Source organism: Micrasema longulum, unplaced genomic scaffold, assembly GCF_059751315.1.
Source record: "Micrasema longulum isolate JH-2025_06_02 unplaced genomic scaffold, ASM5975131v1 h1tg001133l, whole genome shotgun sequence".
NCBI classification, from domain to species: Eukaryota; Metazoa; Arthropoda; class Insecta; order Trichoptera; family Brachycentridae; genus Micrasema; species Micrasema longulum.
In genome coordinates this window covers 115,317-137,798 of record NW_028278321.1, presented here as the reverse complement: position 1 = coordinate 137,798, position 22,482 = coordinate 115,317, and the positions used below count along the sequence as shown (strand labels likewise).

At 32.9% G+C, this 22,482-nt stretch overlaps 1 protein-coding gene across 1 annotated transcript in view; it reads right to left on the bottom strand.

The window, feature by feature from the left end:
- Positions 1-22,482, bottom strand: part of LOC148276886 (ionotropic receptor 84a-like) — a 51,139-nt gene that overhangs the window by 4,175 nt on the left and 24,482 nt on the right. Inside the window, exons 5-8 of the mRNA XM_088233619.1 lie at positions 20,863-20,968; positions 17,461-17,639; positions 16,207-16,314; positions 9,403-9,569 (exon numbers count right to left, since the gene is read on the bottom strand). Coding sequence (XP_088089745.1) covers positions 9,403-9,569; positions 16,207-16,314; positions 17,461-17,639; positions 20,863-20,968 — 560 coding nt within the window. The remainder of the gene's footprint in view (positions 1-9,402; positions 9,570-16,206; positions 16,315-17,460; positions 17,640-20,862; positions 20,969-22,482) is intronic.

Sequence of the window (22,482 nt, the reverse complement as noted above, 5' to 3'; positions counted from 1 at the left end):
GAAATCCAGCCTGTCTGCATACTCAAAGTATTTGCTTTGTGTAAAATCACTGAAATGTATCTAATATGCCGACCGGTTTCAGAACATGACTGTTTCAATGTCAAGGCTTATAATAACTAAAGTAATAGTTTTTCGTTAATTAATTGAGTGATTTTACACATAGTGAACGCGTAGTTATATTATTTTTAACTAGTTTTTCCCCGTGGCTTCGCTCGCGTGGTATCAGGGAGAAATAAGTTAGGCGATTTATTAGTTTTTTCGTTTTTTAATTAAAAAAATTCTGATGGTGTGACATATTTTTTTAGGATATAAAGTAGCTTGATCGATTGCCGCTCCTCCAACTATCGCTATAAAAAATACAACGATCCGTGTCTATAGTGACGAAGCATCATGATTCTGTTCTCAAATCAAAAATCCTATTACAAAACTGAAACGAAAAACAAACCATACTAACCATAGATAAAGCAAGTCAATTAAAGAAATTTCAAATTGATTATTTCTGAAATTCTACCTTACCGCCTAATCATTTAAAAATAATGTTGCTCATTGTTGACATTTTTTTTTTCCATTGTACTTTTTTTAATTCGCGATGAAAAATAAGTACCCGTTTTACTTCTCGCCTCTCCGGCTCCATGCAAAAAAAATGTCAATCGATCGCTCCGTTGAGACGTGAAGGAAACACAAACAAAGAAACACACTTTCGCATTTATAATATTAGTATGGAGTGTGGATAGATATTTGAAGCCAAAAACTAATTTTAGAGATACTGTCATGTAAGCAGTTTGTAAAGTGCACTATAATATTTCACAAAACGTATTTTCTTAAGGATAATCATTAGATAACAAATACTTAAGTCTTGGTATTTACAACACTTGCCAGTAATTGTTCTTAATTGTCACTTTAATCTTAATAATTGAGCTAATATGTATCTTAAAATTTTCAAGATATTTTATGGACATGTATAAAATATCTTTTTTTTTTCAATTTATAAACGTTAAACTTAGTTTTTGTAAATACAATCATTCGTTTGATAAGCTTTTTCGAGTCTTTTTTTCAATCTGTCAATACTAACCGTTATTTTAAAAAAAAAATTTAAATATGAGGGTACTACTTGCAAACCCGGCCAAATCCAAAATCTAAAAAAAAGTGAGATATGAATTGTTTTACAATAATTATAACATTGTCAGTTAAAAATACGTTATTTTTAAATATTTTTTTTATATATGAGGGTACTACTTGCAAACCCGGCCAAATCCAAAATCTAAAAAAAGTGAGATATGAATTGTTTTACAATAATTATAACATTGTCAGTTAAAAATACGGCTTTATTTATAAGAACTTGACTTTTAAATTGTCGGGTTTGTTGCAAACATGGTAAACTCTACTTGAGTATTGTAAAGTTGGAAAGTGTAATTTAAATAAATTATTTCACTACTATTTCTTGACATAATCATGCTTATGTCATCACTGCTTACATGTAAAATATCTACTGATTATAATAAAAAATGAAGTATAAAAAAAAAGTTGAAGTTAAGGATTTTATCATTTTATTGCGATTTGCTCAAAATAAATAAAGATGGATTTTGCCGGGTTTGCAAATAGTACCCTCATATATGCCTCCACTCGTTTGCGAGTGATTTTGGCTCTTAGATAATATCCGGTTTGTCTATTCATAAAAATTAGTTTTGCAAAATGTTTCATTTTAACACGTGAGTGTTTGTTTATAAACGAAAGCTTATTTTGGTTTGCAAAAAAAATTCAACGAATTGTCTTTATTTCTCATTTTCATATAAAAAATCTAATCTAATCTCGCCACACAGTAAGCCCTCAATTTCCGTACAAAGCACGCATTATCAAGAGTTCAATCCTGCCCCAGAGTTTTTCGTACAATAGATGATTGAAATATTCTAGAATACGTATGTACCTATTTAGCTAAGTACCTGTGTACATTTTTCCGGTATGATATCAAAAGAGAAAAGAAAAAAAAAAGATCCATAGTAATTTTTTTAATTTTATTTATATACAATTTTAAAAAACCCGTTAGGGTTACATTAGAAATTTTATATTGTCTAGTCATTGTATGTCTCGTCTAGTCTAGTTAGTTCAGTCATCATGTGCTTTTTCAGATTGATTTTAAATTTGTCTCCAGTAAAAGTTTTCAAGTAGTAAGGTAAGTCGTTGTAGTGTTTAAGTCCATTTTGTAGTATTTTTGACTGTCCTGTGTTTGTCTTTGCTTTTTCAATATGATAGTGTTGTTGTTGTCTGGTGCTATATTTGTGTATGTCAGCATTTTCGGCTAGTATTATGTCGTCGTCTTGTATGTTTCCCAGTGTTATTTTGTGCACAATTTTTAAGGTCTCAATTTTAGTCAAGTAGTTTATGTCAAACTGGTGTGTATAAATATATTACTTATTTATTTGTAGTTAATTCGTATATTAAATTTCCGTATTCAATTAATTGGATTAAATCCACCTTTTATTTTAAAAAGAACAGTAGAACTCCAATTATCCAAACTGCAACTATCCAAATCAAAAAAGGAAAGCTATCCAGCTTTGTTTAATTTTTCTTATACTTTTTACACGGTACTGTGTGGAACGTACCCCCGAACTTCCAGTGTATTAATATCTGGATGGTGTCATGCATAAATGCGTTAAGCCACACCAACCTCAAACTGAGAATATTAATGTTTAACTTCGGGCGCATTAAAAAAAAAGATTCATTATTTAGCTTACTTGTTAAGTTTAATATCTAAAAAGTACTTAACAGAACAAAAAAGGATATAAATTTTTTTAAATTATTATTTTTTAATACAAAAAATTGGCAGAAAAAGTGAGATAACACATTTTTACAGAACGCCTTAAAAAATAAACATGTAAAAATATTTCACTGTATAAAAGCTTCATGTTTTAAACCAGATGATAAAAATACATCGAGAATTATGTAATTAGTACATGAATTTCAAAATTACAAAAAGTTAACTGTCGCTTGTAATAAACAAAACTTGTCGGCAATTGCCGAATTGCAGAATTCTGGCAGAGAAGCGTCATCGCGGGGTTAACACATTTTTGCAATATTGATATCATGTTAGTCACATGTCACATATTGACCTTAATTCGCAACAATACGTTAAGCATCTTAAAGCACTGTTACATTGTTTTAAGTCCAGTTGTATGGTTTATGGTTGACACATCGAGGTATAACAGAAAATATGTAAGTTTGAACACATCAAAATATTTTTTCAAAGTAAGACTATGTCTAACTTAAAATTACTGTGATTTTAAAAATGTATTATTATTTAGTTTTAATATTTAAATATACCATGAAGTAAACTTTTTTACTTTAAAAGTATTATTTTTCTTCTCATCCTATTTTTTTAAATTTGCTGTTTTCTTCAATCAAAGGTTTATTTGTATTTGTTACAGATGTAATATTTCTTTTTTAATATAAATACTGTTTACTATTGAATACTTTTTTCGGTGTTTTTGTTATATTTAATATTATGCTATTTTTTGTTGTATTTGTTTTCACTGATTTTATTGTAATTATGTAAAAAGTTCATGGAACCGTAAAATAATTTATTTATTTTTTCATTCATTTAAAATTACACTTTAAATTTTAATGAACTTATTAAGGCTTTAAAGGCTCTGTGCGCGTGTCAAGCCATAATATTTAACAATAAAAATTACATATTAAAATGATAGATATAAAATTCTGATCCTAATGAATTTTTTTCGATATTGTGCACACTATCCCATCTAACATAATGAACTGTTAATGCGTAAACAGGAGAAAGTTGTTACAATTTGTTTAAAGTGGCGGGAGGTTCTAAGGCTTATACCCTTAAGAATAATATTCCGAATATTTAAAGCAATCTTAATTATGCAAAATTTTAGGTTAAGTGTACTTTAGTCAAGCGGTTAATATAATCTTTTAATGGTTATTAGTGTAAAAAAGGCTTTTACTTACCAAAAATTAAAAGTACTATTTTTTTCGTTTTATGGAAAAACGTGGGTAGTTTTTTTTATAATAAAAAAGAAAACTTTTTAAGTATCCGTTTAGTTGCCACAAGCAAAATATCTCGCGCACGATGCTATGGAATATGAATATTTAAATGTTAATATCCCACATACGATAAATTATTGTCTTCAAACCATGTTTTATTTATTTTGATTTTATTTAACCCTTTAAAGCACGGATTCCCAACCAGTGGGGCGCGCCCTACTTTAAGGGCGTAGGGTGACCGTCAGGAGGGCGCGACGGCTCCAAAAATCAACTCTACATTAGTTAAATCTTGTTATTAGATTTTAAAAAACATCTTTATTCTAACAACCCCGGATAAAATAAAATAAAGACAAAACAAAGAAATAGTCTACATTAACATATTGCAACAGAGATGAAGAACATTTAAGAGAAGGTAATATAGAAGTCTAGGCATCTACAGGGCTTATGATCTGTCATTGGCTGGTTTAAGTGGCCACTTTACAAACTGTGTAAAATTCACCATTCTGCCTATATTTGAACATCTATATTATTATTATTATATTTTTTTTTTTAAAGGAATATTTGCGTCCTTATGATTTACCCATATATTCAATTTTAAGGGCCATTTTCAACGAGTTGTAAATAACTCACTATTAGAAAATGGAAATCGAGTTAGGGTAGAGTGGGATTCGAACCACAGATCTATGGTCCGTGAGTCCGAGACACTAGCCACAGGACCACAACCCGATTAATATCATATTCCTTCGATTCTTTCATCAGTTGATGTTTGTGAAGTTAAAGAGCTGAAACCTTTTTTTATGCGGGTGAGATTCATCTAATTGAATTATTTGACCTCATACTAGGCAACGCCTGAAAATGTTATTTTTTCAATTACTATACTTCTTTATGGACCAGGTGGATTTATCAACAATATTTTGAGTTCGTCCAAATTTTTGTAGACAAGGACTGGATTCAACTCCCTGGGGAGCTGTTAACATTAACATATTACAACAGATATGAAGAACATTTAAGAGAAGGTAATATAGAAGTCTAGGCATCTAGAGAGCTTATGACCTGTCATTGGCTGGTTTAAGTGGCCACATTACACACTGTGTAACATTCATCATTCTGCCCGAATTTGAACATCTATATTCCTTCAATTCTTTCATCTGTTGATATTTGTGAAGTTAAAGAGCTGAAACCATTATTTTTACGGGTGAGGTTCATCTAGTTGAATTATTTCACCTACATACTAGGCAACGCCTGAAAATATTATTTTTTCAATTTCTATACTTCTTCATGGAGTTTCCATACTTTTCTTAAATGTTCTTCATCTCTGTTGTAGTATGTTAATGTTAACAGCTTCCAAAGGAGTTGAATCCAGTCCTTATCTACAAAAATTTGGACAAAGTCAAAATATTGTCAAATAGACTACATGTTGAAAAACATCTCTGCAGTGCATTGACTACTATGAAGCCAAGGATTCACCAATTGGTTAATAAAGTACAACCCAAGTGCTTTCACTAATTATAAAGATACACTTTTGTACATTGATTATTTATCTGTTACTTGATTAAAAATGAACACCCCCATTATTATTTTTATCGTTTATGGAGGTAGTGATTTAAGGAGAAATTTCGGGGAGGCGTATAGTAAAAGGTTGGGTACTGCTGATTTAAAGCAACGCCGATGTGTCATATATTATATTTAGATATGTTTTAAAAATCTAATAATATTCGTCGTAATAATGGTCGACAAGAAAATAGTGAAAATATAAAACTATTTGAGAATGGCCGCGTTCAAATAAATGTGTCATAAAGCCATTAAAAGGTCAAACTGTAAAACTAGAATTACATCCTTTTTGGTATATTATATAAGAGTTTTATTCATAATTTATTCCGTATCAAATTCAAAATTTTATCGGATGTGCGATATATAAAGTTTATTTTATTTCCGATTTGACCCACTACCTGAAATGAATAGATCTTAGAGAAATAACATGACATGGGCTAGTGTCGCCCATAGGGAGACAAATCATTCTATGATTATTAACTGCGAAGTTAGCGACAGATTACAGCAATACAATGGGCCGTTGGTACTTGTGTCGAGAATTCCAAGCACAAACCGAAACCGTCCGTTACATGTTTGTTGTTAAACTAAAAACCAAACTAAAATTTGTAACATTTTTGTTTTATACAATAGAGCTAAAGGGCTTCTCTAGTGAATTATTACTTCGAGGAATAGAGAGATCAATCCACTTTTACGGGAAGATTTATAAAAAAAAAAGACTTTTTTTTTATCGGGCAGTATTTGAAATTGTTATTTTAGTCAAATAAAATAAAAGAAACAACTTTGTTTTTAACCACTATTTTTTTATTATTTTTTTCCACCGACCACTTTCAAAGCAAATAAGCTTCTTCGTCAAGGTTTACGTAACAAATTAATTCGGTCCTATTTTATTTTTATCATGTTAACTAAATACTACACGTGGAGCAATTTTATAGAGTTATTTTAGGTTTATTTTATCAAATGGCGAAGAATCACCCTGAACACAGATTCAAGAATAGAATTTCTGCGCAGTGTAGAACCGTATTTTCAAAGGTGGAGTTAATTGAAAATTCTAGCGATGGACGTGTGAGTATCCGGACTGGAAATTAACTTTGCGCCGTTACGAGCAACAGGCATTGCACTTTCTTGTCAGACGAACCGTTACTAATGTCGCACGGGCGACACGTGCGACATGCGACATGCGACATGGGGAAGTTTCGCATGTCGTGCGGAGTGGCGTGTATTGTTTAAAACTTACATTCACTACTCACCCCGAAAAAAAAACGGAAAGTAATTATTAAACGTTTCAATGCTTAGAATTATAAATCTCTTACTAGATTGAAATCGATTTACGTATTTTTTCATTTAAACCAATCGACTGGTAAATTTATTTAACCCTTACGCATTGGCGTGTAAAAAGTAATTTATTTATTTTATTTATTTATTCATATTTTTTGCTTACAAACTAAAATTAATAATAAAAAGAATGTGACGTCACTGGGGTTTCTCGTGCCGAGGACACTTAACAATATACTTTTTTAAAATTACATTTGAGAATAAACAGAGAAGACTAACTTAAAAAAACGAAGATAATTAACAAATATTCAGACAGTTTTAAAAACAAGGTATTTATGTACATCTATATTATTTATATTAAAAAACACACAATGAAAATAACAAAAAATAAATTTTACAAACAAACCATCAAGCCGTTTCCCCGTAAGGGTAGGCAGAGAGGATAGAACGCCACATCATTCTATCTTTGCATACGGATGTCGCTTCCTCTACATTCATACGTCTTCTTATGTGCGCGCGCCGATTATTACGACTTTTAATATCTCCATCTTCAAGTGTTTGTTAGATTTGGTCATACCATGTCTTTCTCGGTTTTCCTCTATTTCTGCATCGATCAACATTCGCATCGTAAATATATAATAACCGTTTTTTCGCTGTCCATTCGCTCTACATGTTCAAACCAACGCAGAGGTCTTTTTTGATTATGTGAATAATTTATTTATTTATTAACGGACATTGTCCATGTAAACAATTAATAAGGTTTAAATATTACAATAAAATAATAGTTTAAAACATTTTAAAAAAAGAAAAGAAGCATTGACAAACATAAGGATAATGCTTATATTAGCCTTACATAATGTACGGATCTCAACAAGTCCATACTTCGCTCCCATACATCAGGGTTGGGACCAGGACTTCATTGTGAACTGCTAATTTTGCCTCTTGTGATAAACATTTATTTGCCAATGCCAAATTAATTTTTAAATGTACAAAATATGTTTAAAGTAATGTTGAAATAAAAATAACAAAAATATACAAAAGTGTAATTAAGACACTGCATTGTCAGTAAGGTTCATCTAACAAAAAGTGAGCAATTAAGAAATATCACTTTTGTTTTTTTATACATTTTTTAAGTAATGAAGGTCTATGAAATACTGTCCAGTAAAATATTTTTAAATACTGTCATTACTAAAACATACACATAAAAGAGATGGCTATTTACATTTCTTGAAAAGCTCTACAAATATCTATACCGGTAATGTAAGGATTCTGACAAGAAGCTTTGAGGCACTTTTAAATAATGTTTTGACGGTCCTGAAAATATTTTTCTCGATTTCAAGATACTTATTTATTTCCTGTCACTTTACAAGAACGAAATTAATGGAGCGTTAATCAAATGTAAAAGTCAAAACATTAATAAAAAAAAAGTGATAAATATATCTCTGGCGGTTGGTGGTCTATTATATCTTTACTTAAATTTTATTTTAAATATATTTCTTCTAAAATACCTCACTGGGCGAACTTCAATGATAACGAAACTTTTTAAAAGCCGTGATTTTTTTTTCGGAAGTCACAATATCTGTTTATCCGACAGGATTTATTTAAAAAAATACTGCAGTGTAAAATCACCTTACAAACAAATATTTCATGTGAACTTTACCACGAATAGAACCCGGGATCTTAAGTTTGAAAGGCGAACGCAACAACCACTACAATACGAGACAGGCTTTTTAAATTTATTTTTTTCCTTTTCTCTTTTCAAGATTTTTACATTAGAGTTGCCGTCGAGTCGAAAACCTTTGACTAGGATTCTGGATTTATTTTACAGAACTGTTTTCTTCATTCGCACGAATACTGACAGATAATAAAAATAAGTTTCATTGGGAGTTCTAAAAGAAATAAAAAAATATTAGAATGCATGTTAATTTATCGTATGACTTCAATGTTTCTTCATTCATCTTTTTTTATTTTATTTTTATTTTTATTTTTATTTTATTTTTATTTTATTTTTATTTTATTTTATTTTTATTTTATTTTTATTTTATTTTTATTTTATTTTTATTTTATTTTAATTAAATTTAATAAAAGTTTATTGTTATGCACACAGTGCTATATCAGTATAATTACAGTGTTTTTACAAAAAACATAAACCTAAAACAGCACCAATTACGTACACAACACAATTTCTGACAGGACAAAAAATTGTGACAAGAATATGTTTCACGCATGACTACTTGTGTGAAATATGGTGTTTGTTTTATATATTTTTTTCGAAAATAGGCTAGATGTTTTTCCATATTCGCTCCTAAGTGGAAAAAGTGGACATTACCGGACGCCTCCAGGAGACCCTATCGTCAGCAAGTACTCTCGCCTCCTCCCACGTCAATACCGCGTCCCTTAGTTCCGTCGAATGAAGCCGAAAAATCGTCAACGTTGGCTTTCCAAGACGGCGGGAGTCCGCACGTGGAAGAAGAGGCAACTTGTGTCACGGCTGTCTCGAGGCACGCAAATGGTGCTGCGAAGCAATTTGGTATTTGGACAATATGATCTATTTAACTAAAAAATGTTTATATTTACCCAATCTTGAATATTTCCTTAAAGGAAGTGTTTTTCTGAACAGAGTACCAGGGGTCAATAAGTTGAAGGTACGCTATCTCCGTAAGGCCACACTTCTCGTCTTCTCTGAAGGTGTCGCTTACCACCTTGTAACCAGTACCTACTTCGACGTGAAAGGCAAAAAGACCCTGAAAATAATAAATTAATAAGCTTTAGGTACTAATTACTCAAGTTCGAATGCCCTAGTTTCAAAGTTGCTGTGACTTAAGCTCGTATTACACGGATTAGAAAATGGTACAAGATCCCGTGGAAGACTTAATCCAGTGAATATTGTGTCGTGTAATACATAAATAAGGTAAAATCTGTGTTCGAATTCAGAAAAAATAGAACACGTCTTATTTTTCAACAAATATTTTAATCAAGAACGGCAGTCGCATTAAAAAATATGCGCGTATATCTTACGCCAGTTCTGTAACTAATTCGTTTCGTAAATTCATTCGAATCGTATGAGAGGGACCGAGAGAGTGATGCGATTATGATTGCGTTAGAGTAAGATGAATATATGACGAACGAACTTACGAAACGAAATTGTGACAAAATAAGCCTGTTACGAATGAATGATTCATGGTAAAAGATATATACAAGTGTATTTAGAAAATAACGGGAATTTTTAAATTTCACGGGTTTGGAGAGTCTGATTGTCATTTTTTTTGTTATGTTGGTATACATGCCCCTGAAGTATGCTAACATTTTCAGCTGTATTCATTGTTTACTTTGTCTGTGGCAGCCGCTAGGGTTAGACGTGTTCAGGGTCCTCGGGGATTTTCGTCTTGGCGATCTAGAATGCCTCCATTGGGACGATTGAGCCTTAGTTTCGACTTCATATCCATAAATCTATGTTTCGTCACCTGTTTTCACACGTTTTAGTAATTTTGCATCGTCGTTGACTTCATTTAGGGACACCTGAGGAACTTCCATTGCCGTTGTTTTTGTTCGAAATTCTACAATTTTGGAACACATATTGTTGCTACGCGTCCCATACCCAAAACATTCGAATAAATTTCATGGCATGAGCCAATCGATATGCCGATATCATCAACAACTTCTTTAATTGTAATTAAGCGATCGTTCATAACCATTTCAGTCACTTTTTCCACGTTTTCATCGGTTGTTGCTTGCGGGCCGTTCGTCATCTTCAACGTATTCACGGCCATCTTGGAAACACTTATACTACTCGTTAACTTTTGTTTTACTCATAACAGACTCACTATAGGCCTTTGTTAACATTTCACACACTTACATTTTTACATTTTTTAAACAAAATTTGATAAAAATTCTTTAAACCATTTTTTTTAACAAACAAAAATCGCCGAGCACATAAAAACATGTCCAACCTTAGAGGCTGCCACAGACAAGGTAAACAATGAATACAGCTGAAAATTTGAGCATACTTCAAAAGCATATATACCGATATATATTTTTTTTAAATTAACACCGAACTTTCCAAACTCTCAAAATTTTAAAATTTCTGTTATTTTCTGAACACACCTCGCATATATAGGTCAGATTAGAGGCGGAACTGTCAACGAGTACAGGCGGTTCTCAAATTTTCTATTTTCAAACAATTCGCTATTTCGAACATTAAAAAAAATTAAGTTTTCTGCAGACTTTAATCTGCCTTTGTTTAAACATCCACATTTCGTCAACTCTTCCATCTGTTGACTTTTGTGAAGTAAAAGAGCTAAAACCTTTATCACGTGGGTGAGATTTATCCGGCTGAACTAATCCACCTACTAGGAAACGCCTACGCCTGAAAACCGTTTTCCAATTTTTATACTTATTTTACCAGTTAGTTAATTCAACAGAGTTTTGAGTCTGTGCAAATGTTTGCAGACTGGCTGAATTTTCTCGCTAGGACTCTCTAGACTTCCATATTCCCTTCTCAAAAATGTTTTCCCTCTCTGTTTCAACAAATTTAGATTTAAATAACTCCCTAGGGAATAAATCCAGCCAGTCCGCACAAAATTTGGACATACTCAAAACTTTGAACAATTTGTGCCGTTTATGTAAAAAAAATAATTTCATCTGTTTATGAAGGAACTGGATATTTAAACAAGCAGAATGGTGTATTTTACACATTTTACAGACGACAACGACAAGTTATTAAATCTTTTGATGCCAAGACTCTTCTCTTCAATATTCTAACCAACAATTTCGACCATAAACACTCCTAAACGTTTGTCGATAGCTACAAATTTAGCAAAATAAATTGGATAACATCTGTATACCGGTTTACTCCATCGTTAAATTTTACCGTGACGTTTATGGAAACTTGATGCGTAAGTTGGTATGTCTTTTATTTTCAGTAATAAAGACGAATTTTCTTGCTCGTAGTATATCGACTGATATTCTGATGGAGTGACGTTGCACGATTGCGGCTAGGGTTATCACAAAAATTTTGGAACTGGATTAAATCAACCGAATTAAATTTTTTAATGCTTGCTTTCATTCAAATTATTCTCTTTATTTTTGATGCACCCCCTTCGTGCAGTCTGTCGTTAGCAGGCCCGATATTAAGAAAAAATGGGAAGCTAAGAACGTCATGCCGTCACTATGACGGTATAGTGGAAGATAAATTCTCTAAAGCGATTATAAAGATACACTACCTTTTCTTAAAAGCCTATTTAAAATACGAGGGAGAAATAAGTACGTTTTGAAGTCGAATTACATTCTGACAGTTTTGAATCCGAACGGCTAAAAAATCTATTTAGTTATTCTATTTTTTCCATTTGTTTTACTATCTTCCTGAATGCACGTATCGAGATGTCAAAAGAGCCGGCTTTGTAATACCTCAGTAGATAAACCGACGGAAGTTAATGATATCGTCTTGGTAATTGTCAAAACTCATACCTATAAAAATCATGTTGAGGCTAACATTTTTTGCTTGAATTGGGATTTATTTTAATTTATAATCGATTTAAAAAGACCACTTTTTATCACAGAAACCGATTTAAAATGTGAATCAGAAATATTTTGAATTTTAATTAAGAAAGGAACGCGGGGTAAATTTTCGGGGTTATTTATTGGTTGGATGATGTCACGTCGAGATAACAAGTCGATAGAACGTGCTGAGGTAGATAAAGATGGTACAGAAGTTATATATATCGTCTCGGTAGGTACCGATGAAGATAGCTTTAGTGATTGCCCCGCTGGTCTATGGACCATGCTATTAAATAATAAAGTATTTACTATAAACAATGATTTACAAATTTATTTATTGAAATAATCGCTTTTAACTAAGAACAGTATAAACGAAATATTTTTTAGATAAACCACAATAATTACTTCAACTATGCAGATTATCGAATTCTTCGAAACTTCGAAAATTAATATTTGCATTTTTATAATTTGTCAAATATTTCAATTTTGGGCCCATTTTCAACGAGCTGTAATTCCTCAAATAAATTCAGCATCGTCTACAAACATTTGGACATACTCAAAATATTGTTGATTAAACTATCTAGTAAACATTTTTAGGCGTTGCCTAGTCGGTGAAATAATTCAGACAGATAAATCTCACCCATATCAAACTTAACAGATTGAAGGTTGAGGAAATGTGATAGGTTGAATGGTGAATTTTATAGTATGTAAAGTGAACACTTAAATAAGCCAAGGATAGGTCGTAAACTCTGTAAATTCCTAGACTTCCATATTTTCTTCTTAAAAAGTTTTCTCACTCTGTTGCAAATTCAGAGTTGTAAATAATTTACTATTAGAAAAAGGGAATCAAGTTGGATAGGGTGCGGTTTGAACCTCGAACCTCGTACCTCTGATCCGTGAGTGCGCAGCCCCATGGGACCACGGCCCGGTTAACTAACTCTTTTCATTTTTCATTTGACTGTTTATATATTGTGGTATGTATTTTATAATAAAATATACCACAATACTATAGACATTATTTTTCGGCTAATTTAGGCTGAGCTTTATTAGGTCGAAAGCAAATTTTTGAGAGTACCCTTTTATCAGTTCCTTCGCATGGTAATTGATACTAAAATTGTTGATAATTTCCATAGGAAACTCTGATGGTTTGGATAAAACTATCTTCTAAGGATATGTCGAAAGGGCAAGGTCGCGTGGACGTCAACCGACAAGATGGAGCGGCATGGTCGCTGAATTATCAGAACTATAAATGACAAATGCCTACAACAGATAAGCACAAGATTGTTCCAGATGGAGGAAGACTGTCCACAAACGAGTCATGCCTGGACTCGGGCATGATCACTACCCTCAGACATGAAACTCGGATTATGGATATACGAGCGGATATAAAATCGCTGAGAAAGACGGAATAAGTACACGATGTCAAGATACCACCAGGAAGTAAAATGAACACTAAAAAATAACTATATATAAGTGGTAACATCTTTAGTTGGTCAGTTTGGACATTCACACAATCGGTTCATACTCGCAGTTCCAGTATGTAGTTAGTTTGGTTAATCAGTTACTAACGTGGAACGTTGACATAGTTACGCTTTCTGTTACTCTGTTTATACGACATGTAATAAACATGCATCAAAACATCAATATAGTTTTCTTCTGTCATCTCCAACTGGGTATAAGCTCCTATACACGCATCAAATCCTACGAATACTTCAATTTTGGGGGCCGTTGTCAACGAACCGTAAATAACTCACTATTAGAACATAGGAATCAAGTTGTCGTAGAGTGGTATTCGAACCTCGGACCTATGATCCGTGGGTCTATGACACTACCCACGGGACCACAATCCGATTCAAATATTTTTTGCACATGATTTACACGTAAATGCCTTATATATGAGTGTTAAAATATTTTTTAAAACCATATAACGTAGACAATCTTTTCTTATCTTTAACCTCTCACTGGGCCTTACTCATAAAATTGGAATAAAGCTACGCCTAGGCATAGCGGTAGCATACGGACGGGAATACCATCCCTGTTCTACTACTATAATAAGGATGGTATTTCCATCCTTATTCTACCACAATACCTAGGCTTAACTTTATACCAGGTTTATAAGTAAGACCCACTGTGTTTAATCTTAGTTCAGTCTAGTTTTTACAGACGGCATCATTTGACAAAGGTGGCAGAACACGTACCACATTAAAATGAATTCGTTGGCTAGATCCAAGTTTAATTTATTAATCTAATAAAATAAAACAGTTGCGAATCTGTATTTTGGTGTCTCTGAATCGCAGTGTTTCTCAATTATTGGCTGACTATTTTTTGTCAGTTGTACAACAAAAAAATGTGCCTCGATTTTCAAAAAGACGATATTCTCAACAGAAGATTAACCGGTATTATAGCTACCTCCGTAAAAAAATACTTCATTTTTTTACATACTTAATTTTGGTAGGCAAACGCGCTGAGCATTACACCGCGAGGCTGATTCCCGACATGGTTGATATAAAGTATTTATTTAAAAGGGTGTCTTTTACATTAGAATTTTTTATAAACCCTGGACTGCTCTCTAAGCGTATGACTGATCATCTTACCTTTATGTGACAAAAAATGATCAAGTTACGCTTCAATTGGTGCCTTAATGCAGTGATATTTGTGCATTTGTGCATCATTAGGTGCGGAAATGGAACGATAATGATGATGATGATGTTATTTTTCCACTGAAACTACGTGGAACATTTATGAATGTTCTATCAAGTGGTTTGTATTTAAAATTAAGCTCATTATCCTAGTTAGTCTGGTGCAGTTTATTGTCCAATAATTCTTGTATCAAATCTTGGGCCATTTTATTTGCTGTTTTACACAGGGAAGTTTCTGGGATTGAAAATTGCGCTGAAGCATGCGCAGTACGTAGATGTTTTCGGCGCCATGACCGATAACGGGCAATTTCATAGTTGACAAAACATGCTACAAAACATGCGTGTGACGACGCGACTACTGACAACCAACAATACTCCGATCAGCAATGAACATCAGTCTAAGTCATAAGTCTTTAAAGAGTTGCTATAGTAAAAATATAATCTATAATGAGGAATTCCACTGTTTTCTAATTTTTTTTTTCTATTAGCGTACTATTTGACTAAGATTAAAAAAAATAATTTGTGCGTTATTTACAAAGATATGATTTTTTAAAGTTACATTTATCAAATACCGCGCCAAATGACTGTAATCAGTGTCACTTTTCAGTAGTGACGTCATGAAACGGTTGGCGTTCTTATTTCCACTGACCGCGGTAAGTTGTATTTCTCCAGCCAATCTCCAACAAAACTGACAAGAATCTATGGAATATTGCTTTGATTACTTCATTTAGTTGATCGCAATTTGCTCATTTCTATGTTATGGTGGTTTTTACGAACGTTTCGATTTAGAAAAACCTAGAAAGTTGATATAATCTCTGGTTAAAAAAGAGTAAAATGAAAATTATACTCTTTTTTCTATGGTCAAAACGTTCCTTACAAGGTGCGGGGGCTTTGAAGCGGAAACCGGAAATACTACACGTAGATATAAGGAGTGACGCCATTATTTACGATTTTAAAATAGATACTATTTTTAACATTTTTTATTTATTTTTGCGTGCGTTTTTGAGATATTTCATCCTACTTCAATTTTTTCAAATATTCACGTGTAAACGAAAATATTTAAAAAATTTAATTCCGGATTGGGCTGGAATTCCTCATTAACATATGTACATACATATAACAATAATAATTTTTCTCTTAAACTCTCTTTCTCACATTGTTTATGTTGGGAATCTCGGTTCTAGTATGACTTTAAATTGCGAGGCAGTTTAACCTTTGCTATCGGTATGAGATAAACAGTCTTTACCTTTCTCATTCTCCTTATCCCCTCAGTAATTGGTAGAAACTTGGGGTTAGAACCCTTGTTGGACACCCTTTGTTCCCATATAGCCTTTCGAATGGGTTCAGTTTGACGCTGAAATCAAGAAAACGTTTGATTTTAGACACTAAAAAAAATGAGTGAAAAAGAGATGAGTTTTTATAAACTTTGATATGTAAGGTCGATGGTTCAGATTTGAGATATTTCACGACAGGTTAAAATACATTTGAACGATAAAATTAATAAAATAAATTAATCCAATCTGACATTTTTTTTTCTGAGACAGTAACAATCATCAACATTAATCATTAATTATTCCAATTTTTAAACTTCTGGAAAATTGTTTTCAGGCGTTGCCTAGTATGTAAAATAATTCCGTCATATGAATCTCTTCACAACAATAAAGGTTTCAGCTCTTTAACTGGCAGCCTCCGTGGTGTCACCACTGTCAAGACGCTCGACTCACACGAAGAAGGTTCCGGGTTCGAATCCCGGTGAAAACACAAAAATTAATTGTGATTTTCTCAAGCCTAGGTATTCCTCGATGTAATAATCGGGCCTTCTGGCCTGTTGTGGTGCAAAAAATATGAACGAATGAATTTACTTAAATCAACAAATTGAATAATTGAAGAAATATAAATGTTTAAACATAGGCAAAATGGTAAATGTTACACAGTGTGTAAAGTGGCCACTTACACCAGCCAATGACAGGTCATAAGCCTTGTAAACGTCTAGACTTCCATATTTCCTTATTTTAGGTATTCTCCATCCCTGTTTTAATTTATAAACATCATTTTTGATATGTTTAGTTTATGGTTTAGATTTTAAATATTTAAACAAATTTTAAAATATGTTTGAACAGTATAATTATTAAATAGATTAGCGCAATCCAATTTTTTTTTTATTTTGACATAATCACTATCATATCCCCACCCGCACTGCATTAGTACACCAGATGCAGGGTATCTTGATAGTATGTTATACGAAAGTGGTGTCCAAATAATACGAATGAATATCAAAGTGGTGTCTAAATTTTAAAAATCAATATCAAATTGGTGTCTAAATAATACAAATAGATATCAAAATGGTCTCTAAATAATTCAAATAAATATAAAAAAGGTGTCTAAATAATACGAATTAATAAGTGCTTTGCTCTTCTTCGTAGAGTAGAAGGTGTACAGGAATATAAGAGCCACAAAAATCAGGACTTGCTTTCCTTTCTTGGACAATGCGATAATTTACCGGAAAGTAATGCCTTAAGTAGACCGTATCGTCCACAGCCAGCTGTATCCTGGAGTTCAAGAGGTCCTCCAGAGACTTGATGCTGTTAGACTTCGACTGGAGGAGGGCCACTATATTAGCGGAGTAGGAAGTGTACAGGAACATGAGAGTCACAAACATCAGGACTGTCGCTATCCTTCCTAGGTAAAAAAAAGAATTTAACAGAAATTGAACTTAAATATTTATTTTGCCTTCAGTTTTATATTTAATATTTAACATTGACTATATCAGTATATGAATAGTTACCCCTCTCCAGTCCAAGCATCCACGCATCCATTCAAAATATGTTACTTATTCTATCCTTACCCCACAAATATGATATATCTCACCCCCATTTCTTTGCCAGGGTGCACTGGGACGGAAAAAAGCGATTATCTTCTAAAGAATATCCAGATTTTCGCCTTTGTGCGAAAAAAATATATGCTCTTAGTAAATATGTCTAAAAACGAACAAAGTTCTATGATATTTATTTATTTTAATGCAGAAAATAAAATAAAATAATAAAACTGTCTTACGTAATAATAATTTTGAATATATAATTATAATCATTCTCTTTCCGCACCTACGGTGCATAGGGCGCTGCATTGGCACACCAATTGAAACTGTCTTACGTTCCCTTTAAAAAGAACAACACACCCTCTCACGTACACACATAATTAATTTTGCGACACTGGATTTAAAAATGTATCATTTCATTATATGCTTTATTTTATGTTAACATGTGATGTTTTATACCGACATGTTTTCATCATAATCACTCCCATTTTCATACCCGTGGTACATAAGGCACCAAATTCGTAAACCAAATGCATCGTATTTTGATAATCTGTTAAATATAGCCTTGTGCTTCAGGTCCGCATTTACGTTACGTGAAACATGAAACTGCATTGTAGAATCACCTTTTTTTATTTACAGGAACTAAATCATGTCAGGCGTACGCTAACCACTGCGCGGCGAGGTGACTTATCTCTACTCGATTCACTTATTTAGGATTTTTACCCGAGAGTAGTCATCAAGTCGAAAGCACTCGTCTAAAATTTCGGTTGTATTTCGCACAAATAACTGCATTCTTAACCCACTAGGACGCAGATAACCGGATTTAAAATAGGACGTTATATTACGTTTAAATATTAGACATTATATAAGGCATATAGGTCAGGAGCTTGCATAGCACTGACCCCCACCACCAAGAATAAGAATAGGCACATTAGGTCATTTTATTGGCCTAACTCTTTTATTTCTAATGGGGAGAAAATCTATTTTTCTAGTTTGCTTGTATTTAGGAGAATTCCCCGATTGTACATAAATGTCATTTTTTGTACTTCCTAATCGAACAACGTGCAGATGAACGCAATAGATAAACTTTTTAAGTCATTTGCATGATTGGAATGTTGTCTTGTACGAACATCGCGTTATGGGAGGGTAGTTCGCAATTTTAGCTTCGTATTATGCAGATAACACATATCTGAGTAACCTTAGATTTTCTGATGACATAATAGTTATCAGTGAAAGCATTGATGAGTTGAGTCTAATGATTAACGAATTGCATGAGGGTTCTAGTAAAATCAGTCTGAATATGAAAATTACAAAAACATAGGTTATAAGTCCAGAAAAGAAGATCATCACTGTTAACAATAAAAACTTCAAAAAGTAGATAAATATATATATCTTGGACATAAGATAAAACTGGGCAAAGAAAATCAAACGGCGGAACTGCCAAGAAGAAAAATAATGAGTTGGCTTTTGGAAAACTTGGAAACATACTAGAAAATAAAGAAATTCCGTTTTGTCTGATAAGAAGAACATATAAATCAAGTATACTGCTAGTGACTACATATGTATTAGATACCATGGCCCTCACAAAAAAAGGAGAAAAGTTCAAATGCACACAGCGATCTATAGCAAGATCTGTGCTTGGCCTAAGAGACAGAAAAGAATCAGAATAGCGGATATCGTGGATCGCGTAGCAAAACTGAATTGTCAATGAGCAGGACATGTTGCGAAACAAGACTCCACAAGATGGACCCCTAATATTTTAAGAGGTAACCTTTGGGAGAATAAGCGAGGCGTCGGAAGACCTAAAAAAAGATGGTCCGACGATATAGCCGCTGTGGGTGGTAAAAATTGGCTGCAAGCAGCAACCGACTGACAAAAATGAAGAGGAAGAAGAAGATAATTATTTGGAAACCGCGTTATAAGAATACCGCATTAAATGAGGGATGGCTGTACTAGTTTGCGATTTAAAAAAAAAATCGTACTGATAATTAAACTTATTTTAACCTGATTTACGATATTCAGCTTTGCTTTTAACTATTGGCCATCACAGATTAAACGAACCGTTTAAATTTAATGTTTAACAAGCTACAAGCCTCAATACTATTCTCGTCTTCTCGTAGAATATGTATTAGGGCACCCCAAGAGGTGTCTAGTACTTTCTCGGCCACTTTGCAGATTCTAATTAACAATTGATACCATCGAGCCCGCCATTTATTGATCGAGCAAAGCGTAAGCGACTCGCTTAAAAGGTATCCAAGATAAAAATAATTTATTTATATAAACGGTTTGCACAAATGCTGTAATTTTTTCTTTATTTTGGTAACTTAAAAAACTTCGTGATTATGTTTATTCCATCTTTTTATTATTTATTCGATTTATGCACGCTTTAAGTAAGTACATAAAAAATGTTTTTAGTTAGTCCAAATTTTTGTAGACATGCTGGATTTCTTCCCTAGGGAGTAATTTAAATTGAAATTTGTTGCAACATAGACTAAAAACAGAAGGGAGCATGGAAGTTTAGGCTTTATGACCTGTAATTGGCAGGTTTCAGTGTCCATTTTACACACTGTAACATTCACCATTCTGCCTATGTTTAAACATCCACATTTCCTTAACTCTTCCATCTGTTGACTTTTGTAAAGTCAAAGAGCTGAAAACTTTTATCATGTGGCTGAGATTCATCCGGCTGAACCAATTCACTACTAGGCAACGCCTGAAAATAATTTTCTAATTTTTATAATTCTTTTTACACCGGTTAGTTTGATCAACAATGTTTTGAGTATGTTTAAATATTTTCTCTCTCTGTTGCAACGAATTGAGATCTTAATAACTCCCTAGGAATGAAACCCAGCCTGTCTACAAACATTTTGTAAACTCTTATATATTATGTTTTATTATATTCACAGTGGATTTTTTTTATTAGCTCTAATTTTATTGATATATTTCTACTTATTTTTTTTGTAATACAATAATCCATCTTCACAGGTCGCAGTGACGTCAGGAGCTTGCATAGCACTGACCCTCACTTTTAAGAATTAGAATAATGAGAATTAGTCATATGTTTGTATTTGAAGTCTTGGTTCCTACCTGCTATGGATTTTGGTTCAGTGATGCTTCCTTGTTGTGCCACTGCCCCAATGGCCATCAGACAAACATCACCCCATCTTCCTTCCAACCTCGTGAATGAATTTTTCTTTAAAAAAAACAAATTTTAAAACATTCCTATCAACGAATTTTATGCGTATAAATTAACTTACTTATTAGTGTCTGCATGTCAACTATTAAAAATTATCTACACAATAATATTTTTAGTTGCTACACAATTTCGTTCTTTCGTCAATTCGTTTTTTCAATGATGTTAATATTTGTTGGGGAAGGAAGGTTGCGCAACTCCACTAGCCTGCTGATGATGAGAGTTGACGTGTGATGGAACTTTGTTCGTGAAGTTGGCGGTCTAGATGGACGCTGGCACAGCTCGCTTGTTGAATGGTTTGTTGGAAGCACTTTGCGTGTTAGATGTTAGACTAGTACTAACATTTAATGTTGTTTCCGGCACTCCCGCGTAGAATTATTGTTACGTGAAGTGCGCTAGGAAAGGGCAACGACGGGTAGGTAGATGTAGATTTGGTTGAAGGTTGGCACGAACATTAACACTTAACACACTATTCGTATTTTCATACTACTGTACATCCTAGTAATCATCATTTTGCCCCTTCTCATACCAGATAGTGCATAGGGCAGAGTATTAAAAGTCCACTGGATCTCCCAGCCGAAGGATCAGTACTAAGTCCACCATTGTTCAATATCTACACGCAAGATCTTCAATAGCATATTCCACCTCAGCTCTCTTCTCATTTTTTTTTTATTTACACGTCTGATAAATCAATAAATTGAAATTCTGACGTATCAAAAGGATCAGTGATATCCATTTTTATATGGTTTAAGGGTAGTTATTTGAAACTGGTTCCATCTAAAAGCCTTTTCCATTAAGTGCTCAGCATCTTCATTCCCTGAACTGTCCTATGGTCAATAGTGTCATAGGCAAACTTTTGAAAATATGCATTAATTACGAAATTGAAGTTATGTGTGTATTAAAATTAAATATATTATTATTTTGTTGCTAAGCCTTATTCTAAAAGTTGTTTACTTGTGATCCGCTTGTTAAATTAAGTTATTGTCAATTCTTTCGTTAGTAACTATTACAACAATAACTTTGGTAAATTAAGGCACGTATGACTTAAATTTTGGTGCTTTGCCAAGGAAAAAAAATAAAATAAAGTTAGTGGTGCAAACATGAATTTTATTTTATGAAATACAGTATCATTACGGCCAAAGAAACGATTCATTTGACTGAATTATTTCCCTCGCATACTTGCTTAGCAATGCAACGCCTAAAAATTATTCACTTTTTTTTTGGACAAGTAGGTTTAGTCATCAGTATTTTGAATTTGTCCAAATGTTTGTAAACAAGGAAAGGATTTACGTAAGTCTTCTTAACTCCGCAGAGAGTGATCCAGTCCTTTTTATACGTTAACGTTGCTTTGATTCAAGATAATTTTTGTTATGTAAATACAAACACGAACCATTATTTTTAATCGAAGACCTCATTTAAAAAATAAACCTAATCATAAACTAACTGAAGCGTTATTTTAAGTCTCCTCTTGTGTATTATCTTGATTAAGTTTCGATTAAAACTCCTCTCCGGTT